Below are 24,490 nucleotides of genomic sequence, written 5' to 3' on the forward strand. Positions count from 1 at the left end.
TGCACATTCCACAATTACATCTTGCACAAAGGAAAATACACATGGAACACGCAGAGCCACAGACACTGCAGCAGACCCATAACCAAGAATTGTGAATGCACAGCACCTGCCTGTGTACTAAAGGAATTTTTAATTCATTGCTTAATTGAGGCAGTTTGTTCTCCTTGCTAGGAAGAAGATTGAAGTCCCTAAGGAGGACTCAAATGTTGTTCAGGAATGCTGCAGGCTTACCCTTGTGAGGCATTAGTGAACTATTTTTAAATTAAGACTTCAAGTACCAATTAGATTCAAGAACACATTTAGCTTAAAACACATTTTGAACTTGAGTCATGTATATTACTAAAAGCACAACCACATTTACACAAAAAAATCAATCTTTGGATTGAACTGAAGCTTTACATGTTGAATCCTATGACGTCCTACTGGAAGCACTGCTCCAAAAATGCACTGACAGTCTTCAATGGAGGTAAATGTGTGTATGGAGCTTATCAATACTGCTAAAGGTCAGACATTTAGCTACTTCAAGAATTCTTAAAGAACCTCAAATTAAATCCCAATTTCCTGATCAAGGATCCAAATTCCAAATCAAAAGCAACTGAAACTGGATATGCACTGGCGAAAAGGTCCCAGCATGGCTGGGCGCCACCGATGGTAAAGTGGACTGATTGTTCTGAGTTTTTCCTAGATGAACAAAGGACCACAGATATTCAGGGATTTACTTATCAGGGAAAAGATGAACATCAAGGCTCAACCAAAAAGCTTACCAGAGATTTTTGTGATCTGGCAAAACAACCTAATGACAAGCTGTTTTCTGGCAAAGATGTATTTGGTGAGTGGGAGGCCTTCAAAAGTAAAATTGAGAGTACAAAGTTTGTATGTTCCTGTCAGAATTAAAGGATAACAGTCTAGGGAACCTAGGTTTGAGGCCCCTGGTTAAGAAAAAGGTGGTGCATAGCAGGTACAGTCAGGAAGGAGCAAATGAGGTACTTGGGTATAAGAAATGCAAGAGAATGCGCAAGGAAATCAGAAGGGCTAAAAGGCAGCATGACGTTGCCCTAGCAGATAAGGTGAAGGACAATCCCAAGGGCTTCTACACTTACATTAAGAGCAAAAGGACAGTCAGGAACAAAATTGGTCTTCTGGAAGATCAGAGCAGTCATCTATGCATGGAACCAAAAGAGATGGAGGAGATCTTAAATGTTTTTTTTTTAATCTGTATTTGGTCCATAGAAGTGAGGCAAAGCAGCAGTGAGGTTATGGACTGAAAACAGATTACAAAGGAGGAGATGTTCACTGTGTTGAGGCAAATTAGAGTGAATAAATCCCCAGACCTGACAAGGTGTCCCCTTGGACTCCATGACAGTAGTGTAGAAATTGCAGGGGCTCTAGCAGAAATATTTAAAATGTCCTTAGCCACAGGTGAGGTGTCAGAGAATTGGAAGATAGCGAATGTTGTTCCATCGTTTAAGAAAAGCTCTTTTAAAAAAAGTAGCAATAAACTAGGAAATTATAGGCTAGTGAGTTTGACATTAGTAATGGGAAGGTTACTGGAAGTTATTCTGAGGGGGAGTGGACATACAAGTATTGGGATAGACAGGGAATGATTAGGGATAGTCAACATGGCTCTGTGCATTGCAGGTCACGTCTAACCAATCTTATAGAGTTTTTTAATGAAGCTACCGGGAGAATTGAAGGCAAAGCACTGGATGGTGTCTACATGAAGGTTCAGTCACTTGGCAATCAAGCTGAGGTAGTAAATTAGATTGGACACTGGCTTCACAGGAGACGCCAAATAGTAGATGCTTGCCTCTCTGACTGGAGGCCTGTGACTAGTGGTGTGCCACAGGGATTGGTGCAAGGTCCATTGTTGTTTGCCATCTACAAAAATGTCAGCAAATCTGCAGATGACACCAATATTGATGTAGTAGATAGCAAGGAAGGCTATCAACACTTGCAGTAGGATCTGGACCAGCTGGAAAAATAGGCTGAAAAATGGCAGATTGAATTTAATGCAGTCAAGTGTGAAGTGATGCATACTGGGAGGACAAACCAAGGTAGGGCACAGAGGAGTGTGGTGGAACGGAGGGATGTGGAAATATTGATCCATAATTCCTTGAATGTGGCATCACAGGTAAATGGGATCATAAAGAAAGCTTTTGGTACTTTGGCCTTCATAAATCAAAGTGCTGAGTACAGGAGCTGAGATGTTATGCTGAAGTTATACAAGACATTGGTGTGGACTAACTTGGGAGTACTGTAAACAGTTTTGGGCACCTACCTACAAGAAAGATGTCAATACAATTGAAAAGGTACAGAGAAAGTTTACAATGTTGCCAGAATTTGAGGATCTGTAATATAGGGGAAAGACTGAATAGGTTAGGACTTTATTCCCTAGAGTGTAGAAGAATGAGGAGAGACTTGATAGCAGTATACACACAATTAGGAGGGGTACAGGTAAGGTCAATGCAAACAGGCTTTTTCCACTGAGGTCGGGTGAGATCATGGGTTAAGGGTGAAAGATTAAATGTTCAGGGGGAACATCTTCACTCAGAGGGTGGTGAGTGTGTGGAATGAACTGCCAGCAGAAGTGGCGAATGCCCATTCAATTTCAACACTTATGAGAAACTTGGATAGGTACTGTACATGGAAAGGAAGGGTATGGAGAGCTATGGTCCTGGTGCAGGTCGAAGGGATAAGGCAGATTAATAGTTCAGCATGATCTAATGGGCCAAAGGGCCTTTTTTAGACTGCCGTGTTCTATGACCATCAAAAATCATGAACTTATTCATTAAGGAATACCGGTCTCATTCACTGAATTACAAATTTCACTGAGTCACTTTGAATTACATTGCCTTGAACTTCTTACCTCATTTTTTGAAAATGTCAAACAAGGATATATATCTTCTTTATATATTCTGTCTAAAAAACAGCAGGTTTTATCGATTGTTGGTTCTTCCTTCCATGCTTTAAATTCACCAAACAGAAGCAAATCAACCTTTTGCAAAGTTACAAAATAAGTTGTAAGTAAAGCCAAAGAAACAACTTCTAATTTTGGAAGCTTCAAAACATGATTAATTGTTGAAATCATCCAGATTTTTTTCTAATTATGTGACAATTTCACTTCAATACAAACTTTTAAATTCACCTCAAACTACTTAGGAATGCTTTAAAGATAACATTGAATGTAAACTTGGAATTTAGTCAGAATAAGTACAAAAGATACACAAAAACTTTCCCAACCCAAGTGAAACCAGAAAAAACAGCTTTCATAATACTTGCAGCTGATATGACAATCCACAACTTGATAGAGTGGTTAACAAGGCATATGGTGTATTTGTCTTTATTCGTCAGGGGATTAAGTTCAGGAGCTGTGCGATAATGTTGCAGCTCTATAAAACTCTGGTTACAGTTACGTAGTTTCAAGAGGGTGCAAAGGAGATGTATCAGGAGGCTGCCTGGATTAAAGAGCATGTCTTATGAGGGTAGGTTGAGCAAGCTAGGGGTTTACTCTCTGGAGAGAAGGAAGAGAGGTGTTCAAGATAGTAAGAGGCATGAATGGAGAGAATAGCTAGAGACTTTTCCCCAGGGCTGAAATGACTAGTATGAGAGGGCATAATTTTAATGTTGTTAGAAGAAAGTATAAGGGGCACATCAGAGGTAGTTTAAAAAAAAACCACACAAATTGGTAAATGCACGAAATGCACTGCGGAGGTGATGGTAGAGACAGAAACATTAGGAATATTTAAGAGACTCTTGGACAGGCAATTGGATGAAAGAAAAGTGGAGGCTACGTGGGAGGGTAGAGTTAGATTTATCTTGGTCAACACAACATCCTGGGCTAAGGGCCTGTAGTGTGCTATACTGTTCTACGTTCATCCAAGAGATTTTAACTTTGACAAGAATGTCAGCATTGGCTCCAGGGTGTACTCATAGATGAAGTCAGATGTGTATTCAAGGTCTATGCTGGCAACTTGAATTTAACACCTATGCCAACATCCAAGCCCCAAGGGAGTGCTACACACTTGCAAAAAGTGAGGAAGTGTTTAGGCATAGATGGCAAAAAAAATTATATTAAATTAGAACATCTCCTCTCCTCAGAGTCATTGTGTCAGGAAGAGAGAAAATCACTAGTCTCAATGTAATGGGAAAGAAAACATACATTTTCAGTATTTTCCTTTCTAATTGTAAAACACCAAAAACTTCATAAACACAAGAAAGCCTACAGATGTTGGAAATCCAAGCAACACACACACACACACACACACACACACACACACACAAAGTGCTGGAGGAACTCAGCAAGTCAGGCAGCATCTATGGAAATGAATAAACAGTCAACATTACAGACAAAAACCTTTCTTCAGGACTGAGAAGAAACCTGACCTGCTGAGTTCCTCCAGCATTTTGTGTGTTACCAGAAAATTCATGTTCTTTGTTACCCAAAAGCAAATGGAGGAACCAAGTGAAGGAAGTTCCATACAGCAACAGATGGATGATGCAGAATGACGACACAGTCACCCAACTCACAGGAGTAGAGGAGGAATAATGCCTAGTAGTTGATACGACTCTGATTTTGATTTGAGCACAGATGAGTTTATCTATAGAGAACTCAGAACGAATCACATTACCTAAAATTCATTTGTGAAATCCCTCTATTTTGTGGGAGAACTTACTTCTTTACAATCCCTTACAATAGGTTGTATCATATTCATTTCTTGGCTGCAGCTGGCCATGGCACTTGTACTTTTGTTTCGAGCATGTCCCTTTTTAAAATGAGGCTTTGCATTCAGTTGAAGCTCCTTCATGGGTGATGTTGGTGAAGAAGATTGGACGAGTGTTTTCAATGCAGCCACTTCAGCTTGTAGTACTTCAATCTTTTAAGACAGAAAAAAAATTAAAAATCACAAATTAGCTTAGTCCAAGGTTCATAAACATGGTTAAAAAGTGCAGAGATAAAGAATTTGTAAAATCAGGAGGTGAAATGTAGAGTTAGAGAGCTGCTGAGACTTTCAAACTAAATGTTTTAAAGTGCATCCTAATTATGAAAATGATTCTATGCAATAACTTTCATTAAGGGACAAAAGGATGAATCAGCATCCAATCGTTACCTTGCCATGAGCTTCTTTTAACTGTTTCTCTGCTGCAGCTTGTTTGACATTTGCTTCACGTACCATTTTATGAGCTTCCTTGAAAGCAAGGGGAAAGTGCGGATTTAAACAAGTTCCATAAAATCAAAATATCAAAGATCACACCTTTTACCCCTCATCAGTAGCAAAACCTTTTTCAAATCTTGATACAAATTTGTTGGAAGTCTTCAGTAGGGTAGGCATTAAGATGCTGCTAATATGACAGTCACGTAAATGTACTTTACAGTTTTTAAACGAGATGAAGAATGTTAGTGAAAGGGAATGGAATATTCTCCATTTCAGAAAACTATGTTTGGCAACAAACAAACTGTTTACACATAGAACATTATTCTTTAATTAAATCCTATTAAAATTTCTCAGATATTTCATTTTCTCATAATTTGATAGGTACATGGAGCTTAGAAAAACAGAGGACTATGGGTAAGCCTAGTAATTTCTACCGTAAGGACAGGTTCGGCACAGCTTTGTGGGCCGAAGGGCCTGTGTTGTGCTGTAGGTTTTCTGTTTCTAAATGGAACAGGAATTGGTCCAAAGCACAATCCTGTTTCTGAATGAAATAAATTACAAACCTTATATGAAAATAGTCCAAACTGCAACAATATGCACCTTTTCATTTTTTAATAGCAACATATGCACAATGGGGAAAAAAAACACTGAAGAGATTAACTGTGGTACAATTACTAAGGGGATAGACAATCTGTTTTGCAGCTGTGCCCAGGAGTCTCAAGAGGCACAGTGTCGCCCCCATGCCAGGTTACATAAGTAATCAGAAGCCTTTTCTCCCCTCCAGAAAAAAAAGGCAAGCCTGTCGGCGATCAAAATTTCACACGTGAATGCAAGGAGTCAGGGAAAACTCTCCTGGGAAGGAAGTCAAATAATATTATTGGCATTAAGACCTAGTTCAAAAGTAAAAAAGGGACATATTGGAGAGGAAAAAAGGTAGGCAGAGAGAGAGAAAAAAAATAATCACAAAAATAGATTAATCTAGACAGGTGTACGTGAAAGACATACACACATTCTTGCTGTTGCCGACTAAATTAAGAGAAGATATGGAGCAAGAAATACATTATAGGAACAAGTAGGAAGAGAGTTAAGCGTTTTAACACTTTCAATATACGAAGCACACAACGGAAAGTGTATTCATAATGAGCAAAACATAATCCTAGACAAAGGAATACCTGATCAAGAGAATTAAAGTGTTATTAAATAATGCAAATGGTAAACGAAGTCAAACCTGACAAGCGAGATCACAATATTGTTGGGATGTTTGAAAAAAATTTAAATCATTACTAATCTAATGACATCCCCAGCTCATACAAACCTCAAATAAACTAGCTGTAAGCTCTTCAAGTTCCTGACCCAGCTGATCTCTCACTTTGGATAAACGCTCACATTCTTCATCTTTTAGTTTCAGCTCCTGTTTAACATCAATTAGTTATTAACATTTAATAATTTAAATAGATTATCCAAATCAAAGATTCAACATTTTAAAAAACAACTTTAGCCAACTAAGTTTTTCCACTTAATTATCTCTATGCAGTGTCTACATGAGTGACAGACCAATGTAAAACATGCTTTGGCTATATAGTAGAAAAAAGTTAACAATTTGTTAAAAGCCTCAGAGAAATATTCTCTATTGTATCAGTTCCCCATCCCCCCAAGATGTCTTGGAATTTTTTTTTCTTTAAACATGGAGAAATGAAACCTGACTCTCAGACTAGGCTCTCCACATCGCTTCACTCTGCCACAAGGCTTAGAAAGTGAATGCACACCATTTATGGGTTAAAAAACAGCTGTTTTGATACTGTAAAATTGTATTGTTGAATTGTTACTCCTATTAATGTTTCTAATACTCTTTTCTATACATTAATACCCAATTATTAATATCAAATTTGGCTTGCACCCCTTTTGTCACTTAATCTCTTACCTTTCATCCATCCCAAACCACCTCTTTAGCTGTTTTTAATCATCATTTATCAATTTTATTAGGACTTTAACTGTTTTTTCTTATTGCAGATCTGCATAACATGGTTTTATTTCATATTTATGACACCTACACTATTGCCTTACATCAGGTCTGCCATAAAATAAAAATACAAATGAATGAGACTTGTACAGCTACAGCATACACATTGTGCTGTTGGCAGAAACACTTCAATTTGAATTAGTCCCATCAAATTTAAATCTTGTAATCCTTAAAACTGTATATTTTAATTAACCATTGCTTTAATTCACAATTGTGACAATGAAAGCAGACTTACCCTCTGAGCCTTAGCAAGCTCTTCCTTCAGTCTTTCATAGCCTTTCTCCCTCACTTCAAGTACAATTGGGCTTCTCAAATGAGATAAACTGTCTGTACTTTGGTCCAAAACATCTTCTGTACCTTCTTGAACTTCATTTGCCAGTACACCTTGCAAAAATTCCACTTCTGCACGATGGTTGCCGATATCACTTGCCAGTGGTTTTGGTGAATTATGGACTGTTTCCGAGGTAGCACACGGCATTGGAAATTTATTGCTGGAATCATTAACAACATTGTGAAAGATGACAACTGTTAACAGTTCATATTTTGTTAAATAACATGTAAAAACACAACAGCACCAATAACTTGAAGGAATAAATTCAAGACCAGAGGTAATTTTGGAGAATTCCTATAGCCTCTAAAATGGTGGAAATGACAGAACCCCCTGAAATGAGAATATTTTTATTATTTGAATGCCACGTAAAACAAATTTCACATCTAAAGTTAGGAAGACTAAGGAGATCAAAAAGATATTTCCTGAGTGGAAATCTATCGCAGGATATGTGCACATTATATTTTGAACAATAAAAACAATTATTACAATAATCAACACATTCTTCATGTCTATTAATTAGTTAGCAGATGTCACTTTTCCCCAAGTTTCCTCATTCTTCAAGAAAACAGAACTGAAAATCTTACAAAAAGTAGTGGATACGGTCCAGTCCATCGTGGGTAAAGTCCTCCCCACCACTGAGTACCTCTACACAGCTCTTAACATCAGGAACCCCCATCACCCAGGTCATGCTCTCTTCTCACTACTGCCATCAAGTCGAAAGTACAAGAGCCTCAGGACTCAGACAGACAGACATACTTTATTGATCCCGAGGGAAATTGGGTTTCGTTACAGTCGCACTAACCAAGAATAGTGTAGAAATATAGCAATATTAAAACCATAAATAATAATAAGTAAATTATGCCAAGTGGAAATAAGTCCAGGACCAGCCTATTGGCTCAGGGTGTCTGACACTCTGAGGGAGGAGTTGTAAAGTTTGATGTCCACAGGTAGGAATGACTTCCTATGATGCTCAGTGTTACATCTCAGTGGAATGAGTCTCTGGCTGAATGTACTCCTGTGCCTAACCAGTACATTATGGAGTGGATGGGAGACATTGTTCAAGATAGCATGCAACTTGGACAGCATCCTCTTTTCAGACACCACCAGGTTCAGGAACAGTTACTACTCTTCAACCACAAGGCTCGTGAACTAGAGGAAATAACTTCATTTGCCCCATCACTGAAATGTTTACACGATCTACAGACTCAATTTCGAGGGCTATTGACCTTGTGTTCTTGATACTTATTGATTTATGATTTTTTCTTCCTTTGTGTTTTTGCAGTTTGTTGTCTTTTGCACATTGGTTGTCCACCTGTTGGTGCTGCCTTTCATTGATTCTATTATGGTTATTGGATTTATTGAGCATGCTCACAAGAAAATGAATCCCATGGTTGCATATGGTGACATATGTATTTTGATAACAAATTTACTTTGAACTTTGATATATCCAGATGTGCCCTGAAAATGAGTAGGGAAAAAAAGCAGTCTTTCTTAGTGAAAGACAAAAAACAAGTGCAAATGCCCATCTACACCAAATCAAGAAATATTAGTATGCAGGTGCAGCTAACAATTAGGAAGGTAGGCAGTGTGGGTATGTTTTCACTTTGAGGATTGAATATATGCATTAAAAATACCCAACTCCAAAAAAAATGTATAGTTGTTATCAAGGAAGAATTGCTTGAGAAAGAGAGATGGCAAAGGCTTACTAGACTGATATGTGTTCGGTGAAGAGCAGATGGTCCTGCAAATAGAAGATCTCATTCTAATGTACAAAGTTGTTACATGCATTGCAGGTGGGGGTAATGGTGCTACATAGCTTACTATGGCTTTATTTATTATGCTATTACTTCAGGGACAGAATAAGAGGACTTTATAATGTGAAGGTTAATAACAGCTTCATTAAAGCTAAACAACTGTCCAGAAAGGAAACTGAAAATAAAGGCAATTCTCCAAAGTTGCATTTAAAATTTCAAAGCAGCTGCATTTAATCCTTTTAAACATAAGAATGTGTATAATTATTATACTGGTTAAAAATAATTCAGAGTGTAGCTAAAACCAGCAATTACACACAGAAGTTAAATGTACCTGACATTTCTTGACTCTCCACTGCTGAGGTTCTGAGCAGAAGGATAAATCGGCTGTGTGGGAAGGTCTGCACCAATTAGTGTACAGGGCTCAACAGGGGTAGAGCTCACCAGTAAATGAGGATGATACAGAACTCCTGAGGTAGCAGCTTCTGTAGTCTCTGATTGAGCCAGTTCAGTGTAATCAGGAGAGGAAGGCGAAGCCAAGTTCACTTCATGGAAGCCTTCAAGAGTGTTGCTTGCCATAGCAGTAGGTTCATTATACCCAAAGCTGAGTATTTAAGAAAAAGGAAATATGAACATTTCAAAATAAAGTGTCTACAACATCCAGTTAATTTCAGCATGATCTAAAAGTTGTCAACTTTGCCAAATACGAATTTTAAAATAAAACTAACGATTTGGATTAGCAAGAGTAAGCTAAGGAAAATTTGCAAAACTAGATCTTAGTGACTTGGAACCTACATTTAACCCTCAAATTGATAGATACAAATATCATTACTACTGCTTACATCAGTTTCTAGATTTGCCAGATCTTACCTCTACAAACCAGAAATTAAATTTAATGCACAATTGTTTGTGTGGCTGTTTCCCTGACACAGTGATATTAGCTAAACTAGCAAAATATAACAACTGAACTACACAGACTTTTAAGTTTATTGCTCTCACCTCAAAGAAGTGCAAAAAACATCTTAAAAGGAAATACCTAGCTTTGTGAATTAATCTTGATCAACAACTTTTGCTATTAATATCAGTTCATACACAAGCAGAACATAATCTGATTATGATGAACAACATGACATATGCAGGGTCCTCAGCATCCCTCCCATCTGTCCAACAATCTATTTGACCCCCTACCATCAGACAAGAGATACTGTAGCATTAGGACAAGAACTGTTAGAATGGGAAACAGCAACTTCCCCCAGGCCACAAGACTACTGAACTCCCTGTCACCACCCATTTATCATCACTTATGAAGTGCTAGTAGCATTATACAGTTTACTTTTTAAACATGTATTACATTCATTCTTTATTACTTGTTAACTTATTTGTGGTAATATTATTTTCCGGAGACATTTCTCTACCAAATGAGGTGCAAGGCGCTCCTTGCCTCTGCTAGCCTGTAGGTCACCCTTGGGTAAGGTGTAGCACCTGCTTAGCCAACTACACCCCCCCCCCCCAACCGATCAGGGTCATGTGAACCCATGGGAGCAGGTGTGGATGGTCATACGAACAGCTGGTGCACATCGCAAATACTGGTTATGTGATCACTGATGCCAGGCAGACAATCTCTGAAGAGTATTAATAATAGCTGGAGTCACCTGTCTTGTGAAAACACTGCCCAGAAAGTGACAATGGCAAACCTTATCTGCAGAAGAATTTGCCAAGAGCAATCATGGTCTTGACCACAATCACACACATCATACGACACAGCACATAATAATCATGATGAATATTACCATCGGCCCTCCTTATCCATGGGGTATTGGTTCCAGGACCCCCCGCGGATACCAAAATTCGCGGATGCTCAAGTCCCTTATTTAACATGCATCAGTGCTGTGGTCTTTAGGACCGAGCGGAACCCCGGACTTTATTTAACGTCTCCATGCGGTGGACATTAGGACCTGGTGGCACAGCTCTGAATCCGCAGTGTTTCTGTTCGCGATTGAAAATAAGGTGGAAGTAATAACGCGATCGCTAAGAAGTGAAACGCCATCGATAATTGAAAAAGCATTAGGCTACAGTCAGTCAATGATCGGAACAATTTTAATGGACAATGTGAAAAGCCCTGCCCTGATGAAAGCTACAATTATTACTAAGCAATGCAGGGGTTAAATTATTGAAATACGTATGTTTCAAGTGTTTTATATGCATAAAAAGGTAAAATATGTACTAAGAAAAACCTTTGACTAACTGACGCTAAATAATACCAGATGTACCTGTTCCGACTTCAAATCCGACTTAAAGGCGGACTCAGGAACGGAACTCATTCATAACCCGGGGATTGCCTGTACTTTTAAGTCATTTCTAGATTACTTATAATACCTAATACAATGTAAATGTTAAATAGTTGTTATACTGTATTGTTTAGGGGATAATGACAAGAAAATAGTCTGTACATGCTCAATCAACAAGTGCTGGAGAGAGAACTTCCGGGTTTTCCCGATCCGCGGTTGGTTAAATCTGCACATGCAGAATCCGCGGACAAGGAGGGCTGACTGTACTTTGTGTTATGTGAGAGTTATATGTACTGTGCCGTGCACCTTGATCCAAAGGAACATTATTCCGTTTGGCGATATGCATATGTATATTTGAATGACAATAAACTGAACTTGAACTCCGCTTTCAAAGAAGGAATCTGCAGACAGACACACACGCACAGCGCTGGAAAAGAGTATGACTGACATTTTGGGCTGTCCTGCCAAAGGGTCTCATCCTGAAATGTCGACTGTACTCTTTTCTATAGATGCTGCCTGGCCTGCTGAGTTCCTCCAGCATTTTGTGTGTGTTGCTTGAACTCCATTTTTGTGGATTTAAATGTATTAGCTTTATATTACCACTGAGCTAGAGAGCACAGACACAGGCTTTTCAACCAAGTCCATATGAACCATTAGCAGCCCATTTGCACTAACCCTATACTAATTCAGTTTATTCCCCCGTCATCTCAGGCATACAGGATGCAGTAATAAATTAGTTTGGAAATTGGTTTAGTGGGAGAACCAGAGTGGGAGCAGACGGTTGCATCTCTGACCAGGGGCCTGTGACTAGTGGTGAGCTGCAGGGATACGGTGCTGGGTCCTTTATCAGCAAATCTGCAGATGACACCAAGATTGAGGGTTTAGTAAAAGTAAGGAAGACTATCATGACTTGCAAGGGGATCTACATCAGCTCCAAAAATGGGCTGAAAAAATGGCAGATGGAATTTAATGCTGACACGTGTGAGGTTTTGCATTTCGGTAGGACCAACCAGGGTAGGTCTTACACAGTGAATGGGAGGGCAGGGAGGAGTGTGGTTGATTGAAAAGGATCTCGAAACACAGGTCATTAATTTGTTGAAAGTGGCATCACAGGTAGATAGAGTTACAAAGATAGCTTTTGGCACATTGGCCTTCATAGATCAATGTATTAAGTACATAAGATGGAATGTTATGTTGAAGTTGTACAAGAATTTGGAGTATTGTGTGCAGTTTTGGTCACCTACAGGAAAGATGCAAAAAAATTGAAAATGCAGAGAAAATTTATGAGGAGGACCTGAGTTAGAAAAAAAGATTGAGAAGAGATTTAATAGATGTATACAAAATTATGAGGGATAGAGATAGGGTAAACTCAAGCAGGCTTTTTCCACTGAGGTTTGGTGGGACTACAACTAGAGGTCATGGGTTAAGGGTGAAAGGTGAAAAGGTTAAGAAAAACATGGGGAGAAATTTCTTCAGAGGGTCACGAGAGTGTGAAATGAGCTGCCAGCACAAGTGGTGCTTGCGAGCTCAATTTCAACATTTAAGAAAACATGGACTCTAGGGATAAGGAGGGCTATAGTCCTGGTGCAGGTTGATGGGAGCAGGCAACTTAAATGGTTTCGGCATGAACTAGATGGACTGAAGGGCCTGTTTCTGTGCTATACTTTTCTAATGACTCCCCCCTCCAGATTCTCTAATCTAAATGCTAAAGGCAATATCAACTAGTATGTCTTTGAAAATTTGATACATGCTTTTGCTTTTAGCCAGTTAGTCTACTGTAATGCACTCTTTTCAGGACTGTGTAAGATATAAATCGGTTGCAGCTTGTTCAAAATGCAGCAGCACATTTCACCAGTTTTGAAATCATTACCCTGGCTGCCTCTGTGCTATAGGATCAACTTTTAAATACTCTGAATTGCATATATGGCTCTGAATAATCTAGCTCCTCCATATATTTTGGATTGTCCCTACTTGTAATCTTACATCTGCAAATACTGGTTTGCTTAGTGTTCCTGGAGCCAAGCATACAAAAACCAGAGCTGTGGTCTTTTGTTCTTGTGCACTAAAACAAGACTAAAACCGTACTCTCTCCGGTCCTGTTCACCCTGTACACATCAGACTTCCAATATAACTCGGAGTCCTGCCATGTGCAGAAGTTCGCTGATGACACGGCCATAGTGGGGTGTGTCAGGAATGGACAGGAGGAGGAGTATAGGAAACTGATACAGGACTTTGTGATATGGTGCAACTCAAACTACCTGCGTCTCAATATCACCAAGACCAAGGAGATGGTGGTGGACTTTAGGAGATCTAGGCCTCATATGGAGCCAGTGATCATTAATGGAGAATGTGTCGAGCAGGTTAAGACCTACAAGTATCTGGGAGTACAGTTAGACGAGAAGCTAGACTGGACTGCCAACACAGATGCCTTGAGCAGGAAGGCACAGAGTCGACTGTACTTCCTTAGAAGGTTGGCGTCATTCAATGTCTGTAGTGAGATGCTGAAGATGTTCTATAGGTCAGTTGTGGAGAGCGCCCTCTTCTTTGTGGTGGCGTGTTGGGGAGGAAGCATTAAGAAGAGGGACGCCTCACGTCTTAATAAGCTGGTAAGGAAGGCGGGCTCTGTCGTGGGCAAAGTACTGGAGAGTTTAACATCGGTAGCTGAGCGAAGGGCGCTGAGTAGGCTACGGTCAGTTATGGAAAACTCTGAACATCCTCTACATAGCACCATCCAGAGACAGAGAAGCAGTTTCAGCGACAGGTTACTATCGATGCAATGCTCCTCAGACAGGATGAAGAGGTCAATACTCCCCAATGCCATTAGGCTTTACAATTCTACCGCCAGGACTTAAGAACTTTTTAAAAAGCTATTATTAATGCTTTTTGAGATAGTGATTTAGATGCATATTATATTTTTTACTGAGTTAAGTATTGTATGTAATTAGTTTTGCTACAACAAGTGTATGGGACATTGGAAAAAAAAGTTGAATTTCCCCATGGGGATGAATAAAGTATCTATCTATCTATCTAAAAATCTGGAATACTCTACTGACTGAGATAAGCCAGTCTAGAACTGTGGAACGATTCAAATCATTTCTAAATACCTACTTTAAGAATTTGGCCTATTTAAAGGATTACTTAATGGCTGCTGTTGTTGATTACATTTATATAATTTGGTCTATTCAATTACATTTCATTGGTAGCGCGTTATTGATACACAGCAGCCTCTCCGAACTCTGGACCGGGGATTACCAAACTTTATGTGGCTTTTCTTGTGTGGTCTGTTTTGTCGTGTGGTTTTTTTGTGATATCATTCCAGAGAACGTTGCCTCATTTTTTAAACTGCATTGCATTTGTGGTTTCTAAATGACAATAAACTGAATCTGAATAAAATGTTTGTCTTTACTTGCAATTTTTAATTTTGTTTTGTATTTTTACAACCATATTGACTGATCTTTACAATCTATGTAAAGCATTTTGAGCCTGCAACTTAATGTATGAAAGGTGCTATATAAATAATAATTATTATGTCTTTGAGATGTGGGATAAAACATGAGACCTAGGAATTTTGTTCTGAATTTCCAGGATCTTTAATCTTGGTTTAGTACATAATTTTGCCCAAAAATTGATTTTAGATACCTCCAAACAATGGACCTTCAAAATTAGTTCTTGTACTTGGGTGCACTGACAATAACACATTTCAAATGTTCGTGCACAGTGAACTGTTGAGTTTACTGCAGGTCAGATTGTTCCAATTAGAACAGCAACATTTAGCCAGACACGCCAATAATATTTCACTTGCATAACTGCAGTCTAAGTAACCAGCTGGGAAGTAGCTCAATTACAGATAGGTATGCCAATTTTAACACAAGCTTGTTTGTAAACATCAATCTCACAAATGGTCTGCAATGAGAATAAAACGGTTTGACCACTTTACAAGACTCGTATATAACCATCAGCAGAATATTTCAGTTTGTCAGACCCCACTTGGAGTACTGTGCTCAGTTCTGGTCACCTCACTACAGGAAGGATGTGGAAACTATAGAAAGGGTGCAGGGGAGATTTACAAGGATGTTGCCTGGATTTAGGGGCATGCTTTATGAGAATAGATTGAGTGAACTTGGGCTTTTCTACTCGGAGCAGCAGAGGATGAGAGGTGACCTGAGAGAGGTGTACAAGATAATGAGAGGTATTGATTGTGTGAATAGTCAGAGGCTTTTTCCCAGGGCTGAAATGGCTAGAACAAGAGGACATTATAGTCTTAAGGAGCTTGGAAGTAGGTACAGAGGAGATATCTGTAAGTTGTTTTTTTTTAAAAAAAAACACGCAGACAGTGGTGAGTGCGTGGAATGGGCAGCTAGCGGTGGTAGAGGCGGAAACAATAGGGTCTTTTAAGAGACTCCTGGATAGGTACATGAAGCTTAGAAAAATAGAGGGCTATGGGTAACCCTAGGTAAGTTCTAAGGTAGGGATGTTTGGCACAGCTTTGTGGGCCAAAGGACCTGTATTGTGCTGCAGGTTTTCTATGTTCTGTGCAAGCAGGTTCATTTGTATACGAACTTCTATCAAACATAATTTTGTCATTTTATTTGGCTCTCTTATTGTGGCAGCCAACCTGATTATAAACATATCATGCAAGTTTCAGATACACAAGAGTTACAGTACCCAAGACAGAGCAAAGATTCAAAAGACTGTCTAAACTCAGCATATTCCTAAAATTACTAAGTGAAATAGCATACAATTTAACTCTGAGTGTTAAAATTAGTTAGCTATTAAATAAAGGAATAAACATCCATTTTGCAAAGTTACACACAAAATCCTGAAGGAACTCAACAGACCAGGCAGCATGTATGGAAAAGAGTAAACAGTTGACGTTTCAGGACTTATAGGCTCTCGATGAAGGATCTCAGCATAAAACGTTGACTGTTTATTCTTTTCCATAGATGCAGCCTTACGTGCTAAGCTCCTCCAGAATTTTGTGTGTTGCTTTGGATTTTCAGCATCTGCAGATTTTCTCATGGTTGTATTTTGCAAAGTTTCTAGTTATCTTTGAAATGACTTTCACTTGATGTCTCCTCTGCAATAGCAGGTTAAGCAAACTGGTCAGCAAATATGAACAATGCTCCTTGGTAAGAATTTGCTAAGAACTTGAGTTACAGAGGGACTAAATTATAATAATTCTATTTCAAAACAACATTCCAAAATTCCTACTTTATCTGAACTGGGGACAAAAATTTTTGCAATGATGTCAGCATGGTTCATCAGAATTTAAAGTAACAATGCAATATTTAGCCTGACACTGGAATGTTGTATTAAGGAGTTTTTCAGTTCAAATGAAACAGTAAACATGTTGTTTCTCACTTTAAAAGGTGCAGTTCAATTAGATTTATTTCCCATTACAAATGACCAATTAACACAAAAAAGCTAAACTTCCATCTATGTTACTACAGATTAAAGGATTGTCTAGTGCACAAAAGAATTCTTCTCTAGGATTTACACAACAGGTACAAGGCCCAAATGCTTCTTCCACTATGTCGTGCTTCAAAGTCCAGACAGATTTAGCATGACAGGCACAGACATGAATAAAATGACCTGTTCTTGGGCTATACTGTTTTGTGTTCCAAGATCATGTACTACTGCTGCAAAACAACAAATTTCACCTTATGTTATCAGTAACAAGTCTGATTCTAATCATGGCTGATCTTGCACCCGAGCTCCACTTTCCTGCATTAATGCATTACCCCTCAATACATATACCCAAGAATCTTTGGCACATCATAGCCTTTTACAATTTCAGCTTGTGTCAGGCAACATTTCCATAGAATCACTGGTGTCATGACAGTGACTGAATTGCTAAAATAAAGAACACTCAAAAGTAAAATTTGGCACACAACATGAAAGGTGTAACAAACATTTCATAAATATAATAATTGATATATTATTCACAAATTTGAATTACCATACTTGAAATTAGCTTTAATAAACATGGACAGATTTGTTGAAGAGGAATTATATGTTTAGCACACCACTAACATCTTACTTCAATCTAATGCAACAAAGCATAACAGTCACAGGACACACTACACAATGTGACTAATTTGTAAATCCGTAATGCAATTTGTAAGTTCTTATGCTGGAAAAAGCCACAGACACTGCAGTTTATGAAGGCTACATCGACTTCATAAGTTGCACACGGCACTAAGTCAATCCCAAAACAGTTCAATGGTGGGATTGTGAAGAATGCTGCACACCCTACAAAAAGCGAAATATCTAAAACTACTCAACAGGTATGATACTAGGGGACCACATAACCATTTAGAAGGGTGTTTCAAAAATTCAAAGTACATTTATTATCAAAGTATGTATGCCGTCTATCACCCCGAGATTTGTCTTCCCTACAGACAGCCACAAAACAAAGGAACACAAGGGAATCCATTCAAAGACCATCAACCACCCTCCCAACCGTGGAAAAAAAGGGGAGAAAATATTGAATTGCCCAAATGGCAACAAAAAAATAGCGAAAAAAACACAGAATAAAATACAAAATCAAGGAGTTCAGGCATATTCAGTTTCATTATCTGCAGGCCACCCCGATTCAAAGTAGCAACAGAAAAAAGTGACCTGAAGCCAGAAACACATCATGATGTGAACTTCGGAGTCCAATCCGTAAACCACGTCTGTTATACCTTGCCCAAGACCTCCGACAGCACTGGGAGGGGTGGGGAGGGGAAGGGAACGAGAGCATTTGAACACAAGGGACCTTCCTTTGGGAGCAGCTACATCATTAAATTCAATTACTGAAGTGTTGAAAAAGACCCTTATTTTCAACAATTTAAAGTCTGCTCTCAGGTTATCTCTCATTAATTGGGGAATAAACAACAGTTTGCAACATGGAGACAACAGATTTCAACGAACTGTTTATGTAGACCATAACTGCAATGATACATCTAATAACATCAAACTCAAAAGGCCTTTTTGATGAACTTTTGTTAATGAAGTAAGATTCTCTTTTTCTGCAGTGTCATTTAAATAAACCACTAAGAGCATAACAGCTTTAAAACATACGTTAGATGACTGTACAATGTAGCACCTGTGAAACAATTTATCATTGACACTACTTCTACAGTTGAAGAATTGTGACAAAGATACCCATTGTATTTAAATACATTCAGCTCTCCAGAAGATTAGTGTGAACAAGTATGCACTCCAAATACAAGGTACACTTAATACATGGTGCCCTGGTGAGTCACGCAGAGCGGGAGACTCCAAAGTTCAAGGCCGTTCCACACCAAGTTAAAGAATTTCTGTTACAGTTCAATTAATAAAAAGGTGTACACACCCACTGCTAAAGAAAGAATTCGTATTTGCATTTAATGGCCTCATTCTAAATGGCAAATATTTGGTTTTGAATACTCTCTCCCATCAACTTCTTGGGTCGATGAGATTAGGTAGAATAACAGCTCAGCATAGACAAGATGGGCCGATGGGCCTATTTCTGGGCTGTAGTGCTCTATGACACTAAATAGGGTAGAAAGGGATTCATTTAAAAGCAAACCTATGCTGGACTACTATAACTGTGTTAAGTAAACACCATCCCACCTCCAATTTTATTAAAGTCAGTTATTGAAAAAAATCTTTTTTTAAATAGTCAGGGACATTAAATCCCTCAATTTTTATTGTAAGTTTTTAAGTCGCCAGCATTTCTGACACAGAGTGACAATGAGACCAGGCAAGTGAGATCTTACCCAAGGTGCTGTGGAACGTCACAAGCTATATGTAGAGCAGATACAAATCTTGGATCACACTATAGAAAAGATAGCCTTTGGGTTAATTAGCTTTTTCATTTCTCCAAAATTGCTGCTGGATTTTCCCCGATGTGGAAAAAAACATTAATTTCATGCATTAATAATTTAGGCTTTGCAGAACATTTAAAAACTAGATCTAACATACACATGCCGGGCACCTTACCTCCCAATCAACCCAGGACTGGAGGTAAACTTTGATAATATCTCAAGCAAGCCCAACAGATGAAATTGTGGAATATTACAAGAAAACCACTCTGAATCCCCAATCATAAACACCTTTCAAAAGAACACATGAAAATAGGAATAGACAATTCAGCCCCTCAAGCCGGTCCTATCATTCAGTATGACCATGGCTGATCTATGCTGACCTCAGCTTCTCTTCTACACCTGTTCCCCATAACCCACAATTCTTTAATTTTTTTAAATCCAACTACTGTAAGTTGCGATAGAGTGAACGTTTCCTGCAGTGGGGGAGGTCTAGGACTAGAGGGTGTAGTCTCAGAATGGAGGGATGTCTATTTAGAACAGAAATGGAGGAATTTCTTTAGCCAGAGGCTGTGGAATTCATTGCCACAGACGGCTGTGGAGGCTAAGTCATTGGGTCATTCAAAGCAGAGGTTGATTGATTAGTAAGATCATCAAAAGTTATGGGGAGAAGGTGGGAGAATAAATCAGGCACGATAGCATGGTAGAGCAGACTCAACGGCCTCCAGGATTCACTATGCTTACAGAAATTTTATGTTTTTTTTAAAACTCAGTTTTAAATGACTGGCCCTTATTCTGTAGCTATGTCCTCGTGTTTGTAACTTCCCCAACTTGAATTGACTTTATTTCTTACGTACTTTACGTACTTGGAGTAAAAATCTTTGTTACATTTCCATCTCATTGTACAATTTATAGTAATTTGTAATAAATAGTATGTACAACAGGACAGTCAATATAGCATAGCACTACAATTGTATCAGTGTGAATTAATCAGTCTGCTGGCCTGGTGGAAGAAACTGTCCCGGAACCTGTTTGTCCTGGCTTTAATGCTGTGATACCATTTCCCGGATGGTAGCAGCTGGAATCGTTTGTGGTTGGCGTGACCCAGGTCCCCAGTGATTCTACAGGCCCTTCTTACACACCTGTCTCTGTAAATGTCTTGAATAATAGGAAGTTCACATTTACAGATGCACTAGGCTGTCTGCACCACTCTCCGTAGAGTCCTGCGACTAAGGGAAATACAGTTTCCATACCAGGCAGTGATGCAGCCAGTCAGGATGCTCTCAACTGTGCCCCTGTAGAAAGTTCTTAGGATTTTGGGGCCCAGACCAATCTTCTTCAACTGTCTGAGGTGAAAGAGGCACGGTTGTGCTTTTCTCACCACACAGCCGGTATGTACAGACCATGTGAGATTTTCGATGATGTTTATGCCAAAGAACTTAAAGCTGTTCACCCTCTCAGCCCCAGATCCATTGATGTCAACAGGGGCTAGTCTGTCTCCATTCCTCTTGTAGTCCACAACTAGCTCCTTTGTTTTTGCGACATTCAGGGAGAGGTTGTTTTCTTGACACCGCTGTGTCAGGGTGAGGACTTCTCTGTAGACTGCCTCATTATTATTTGAGACAAGGCCAATCATGTCATGTCGTTAGCAGTTTAGAGCTGTGGGTGACGACACAATTATGGGTATACAGAGAGTAAAAGAGGGGGCTTCGGACACAGCCCTGAGGGGTACCCGTGTTGAGGGTCAGAGGGGCAGAGGTGAGGGAGCCCACTCTTACCATCTGCCAGCAATGTGACAGGAAGTCCAGGACTCAGCTGTGAAGGCTGAGGTCTCTGAACTTCTTGTCCAGCTTGGATGGAATTATGGTGTTCAATGCTGAACTGTACTCCAAGAGCAGCATTCTCACATAAACATCCTTCTCCGGATGCGCAAGGACGGTGTGTAGAGCTGTGGCTATTGTGTCATCTGTCAATCGGCTGTGAGGGTAGGCAAATTGTAGGGGATCCATTGTGGGTGGTAGCAAGCTGCAGACGTAGTCCTTGACCAACCTGTACAAGCATTTGCTTATTATTGTGGTGAGTGCAACAGGACGCCAGTTATTCAGACACGAATAGCGGAAACATCTCAACATTCATCCCTTCAAGCTCTCTTAGGATCTTATTCGAACTGCACAAGATCTTCTCTTGCAGCCTCTTATTATAGCAGCCCCTTCATTCCAGAAATTAACCTGATGAATCTAGTTTAAAAATCGCCTTCAAAGCTACCCTATCATTTTCAGGGAGAACTCAGGAGGTCAGGCAGCACCTATGGAAATGAATAAACAGTTGACGTTTCAGACTGGAGACAAAGGAATCTGATAGAAGAGGAGAGTAAATTCTAAGAGAAGATTCCTCCTTCTCCAGCCCTTTACCTTTTCCAGCTATCAACTCCCCCTTCCTCACACCCCCCCCACCCCCCCCCCAACCTGGCTTCTTCCATCAACTTCTTGCTGGTACTCCTAATCTCCTCACCAACTTATTCTGGCATCTTCCCCTTACTTTCCAGTCCTGATGAAGGATCTCAGCCTGAAACCTCAACCGTTTATTCATTTCCATATATGCAGCCTGACCTGCTGAGTTTCTCCAACATTTTTGTGTTGCTCTGGACTTCCAGAATTTGCAGAATCTTTTGTGTTTATCATTTTTAGGCAAGGGGTCCAAAACAGCTTGCAGTATTCCAGGTGCTGCCTCAAGCACCCGTACAAGTGCAACAAAAGTTTCCCCATTCTGAAATTCCAGTCCCTTGGCATTTTGGCCTCTGGTACATTTTACAGTACAGTACTCCCTTAACTATTTGTTGCTCAACCTGCTAGTTAACTTTTTTTTAAAGTTTCACTAATGCATCTATTTGAAAGCATGACAAAATATTTAACATTGTATAATGTTGCTATACAACATTCCATTTTGCTGAAATGATGCTACTTTTAGTATTCAATAATCATGTATTAAATCTCATTGTCAAAATCAGGTGTTTTTTTTAAACATACAAGGAGACTACAGTATTTTGAATGTCTATTACATTACATTCTATTATTATTTGAATGTTTATTACATAAAATCCATACTGAATTGAAAAACCTAAAGGAAACTTGTGACAAGCACTGCAATACAAGTGGTTTATAAATCCATTCCCAAATCCCAAAAGAAAATGCACACATTCACCTGACCTGCAGAGGAAAATAAACTTCTTGGGACAACAAAATACTAGCATGTATTTTGATATCAACCAAGACGATGATGCCTGTGCAGCATTTCGGATGGTATCTTCTTCTTTTCAAGAAAAGCGTAATTTATTTTCATTCATGTGGGTGAAATCCAGAAGATCAAGAAACCCAGCAGTCATGGGAAGAATGTATAAACTCTTTACAGACAGCAGTGGGAATTGAACCCGGGTCGCTGGTACTGTAAAGCACCGTGCTAACCATTACACTAACTATATCTGATACCTTGAACTTGATACTTTGATAAGCTGTTTCACGTAAGAAAGGAATGGCCAAAAAGCCATTTAAACTTGTCCTGACTACCTGCACCAGGACCACAGCCCTCCATATCCCTACTATCCATGCACTTATCCAAACTTCTCTTAAACGTTGAAATTGAGCTTGTAAGCACCACGTGCTGACAGATTGTTCCACACTCTCACAACCCTCTTGGCTAAAAGTTTCCCCTCATGTTCCCCTTAAACTTCTTACCTTTAACCCTTGACCCATGACCTCTAGTTGTAGTCCCACCCAACCTCAGGATAAATGCAAAAAGGCTTTTCCCACTATCTATACCCCTCATAAAATTTGTATACCTCCATCAAATCTCCTCTCAATCTTCTACATTCTAAAGAATACAGTCCTAACCTATTCAATTGTTCCTTATAATTCAGGTCCTCTAGACTTAACATCATTGTACATTTTCTCTGCACTTTTTTAACCTTGTTTACATCTTTCCTATAGGTAGCTGACCAAAACTGCACATATTTCTCCAAATTAGGCCTCATCAACATCTTATACAACTTTAAGATAACATCCCATCTGCTGTACTCAATACATTGATTTATGAAGGCCAATATACCAAAACCTTCCAATATAACTCGGAGTCCTGCCATGTGCAGAAGTTCGCTGATGACACGGCCATAGTGGGGTGTGTCAGGAATGGACAGGAGGAGGAGTATAGGAAACTGATACAGGTCTTTGTGATATGGTGCAACTCAAACTACCTGCGTCTCAATATCACCAAGACCAAGGAGATGGTGGTGGACTTTAGGAGATCTAGGCCTCATATGGAGCCAGTGATCATTAATGGAGAATGTGTGGAGCAGGTTAAGACCTACAAGTATCTGGGAGTACAGTTAGACGAGAAGCTAGACTGGACTGCCAACACAGATGCCTTGTGCAGGAAGGCACAGAGTCGACTATACTTCCTTAGAAGGTTGGCGTCATTCAATGTCTGTAGTGAGATGCTGAAGATGTTCTATAGGTCAGTTGTGGAGAGCGCCCTCTTCTTTGTGGTGGCGTGTTGGGGAGGAAGCATTAAGAAGAGGGACGCCTCACGTCTTAATAAGCTGGTAAGGAAGGCGGGCTCTGTCGTGGGCAAAGTACTGGAGAGTTTAACATCGGTAGCTGAGCGAAGGGCGCTGAGTAGGCTACGGTCAATTATGGATAACTCTGAACATCCTCTACATAGCACCATCCAGAGACAGAGAAGCAGTTTCAGCGACAGGTTACTATCGATGCAATGCTCCTCAGACAGGATGAAGAGGTCAATACTCCCCAATGCCATTAGGCTTTACAATTCTACCGCCAGGACTTAAGAACTTTTTAAAAGCTATTATTAATGCTTTTTGAGATAGTGATTTAGATGCATATCATATTTTTTTATTTTTTTGCTACAACAAGTGTATGGGACATTGGAAAAATAGTTGAATTTCCCCATGGGGATGAATAAAGTATCTATCTATCTACCTTTATGACCCTACCTACATGTGACACCACTTTCAATGAATTATGAAACTGTATTCCCGGATCCCTCTGACTTACCACACTGTGTGTCCTACCATTCACTGTGCAAGATCTACCCTAGTTAGTCCTACCGAAATGCAAAATCTCACACTTGTCCGCATTAAATGAC

General features: G+C 39.4%; 1 protein-coding gene across 3 annotated transcripts in view; it reads right to left on the bottom strand.

Moving 5' to 3' along the window:
- The window catches only part of rab3ip (RAB3A interacting protein (rabin3)), a 52,156-nt gene that overhangs the window by 21,132 nt on the left and 6,534 nt on the right, over positions 1–24,490 (bottom strand). For 2 of the 3 annotated variants that reach the window (XM_073059684.1, XM_073059685.1), the window contains exons 2-7: positions 9,590–9,859; positions 7,409–7,664; positions 6,469–6,564; positions 5,109–5,186; positions 4,674–4,874; positions 2,867–2,995 (exon numbers count right to left, since the gene is read on the bottom strand). In XM_073059684.1, coding sequence (XP_072915785.1) covers positions 2,867–2,995; positions 4,674–4,874; positions 5,109–5,186; positions 6,469–6,564; positions 7,409–7,664; positions 9,590–9,834 — 1,005 coding nt within the window. In that variant the 5' untranslated portion in view covers positions 9,835–9,859. Of the gene's footprint in view, positions 1–2,866; positions 2,996–4,673; positions 4,875–5,108; positions 5,187–6,468; positions 6,565–7,408; positions 7,665–9,589; positions 9,860–24,490 lie in introns of those variants that run through there. The other variant, XM_073059686.1, reaches the window with a different exon arrangement.

The sequence above is a fragment of the Hemitrygon akajei genome, chromosome 10 (assembly GCF_048418815.1).
Source record: "Hemitrygon akajei chromosome 10, sHemAka1.3, whole genome shotgun sequence".
Lineage (NCBI taxonomy): Eukaryota > Metazoa > Chordata > Chondrichthyes > Myliobatiformes > Dasyatidae > Hemitrygon > Hemitrygon akajei.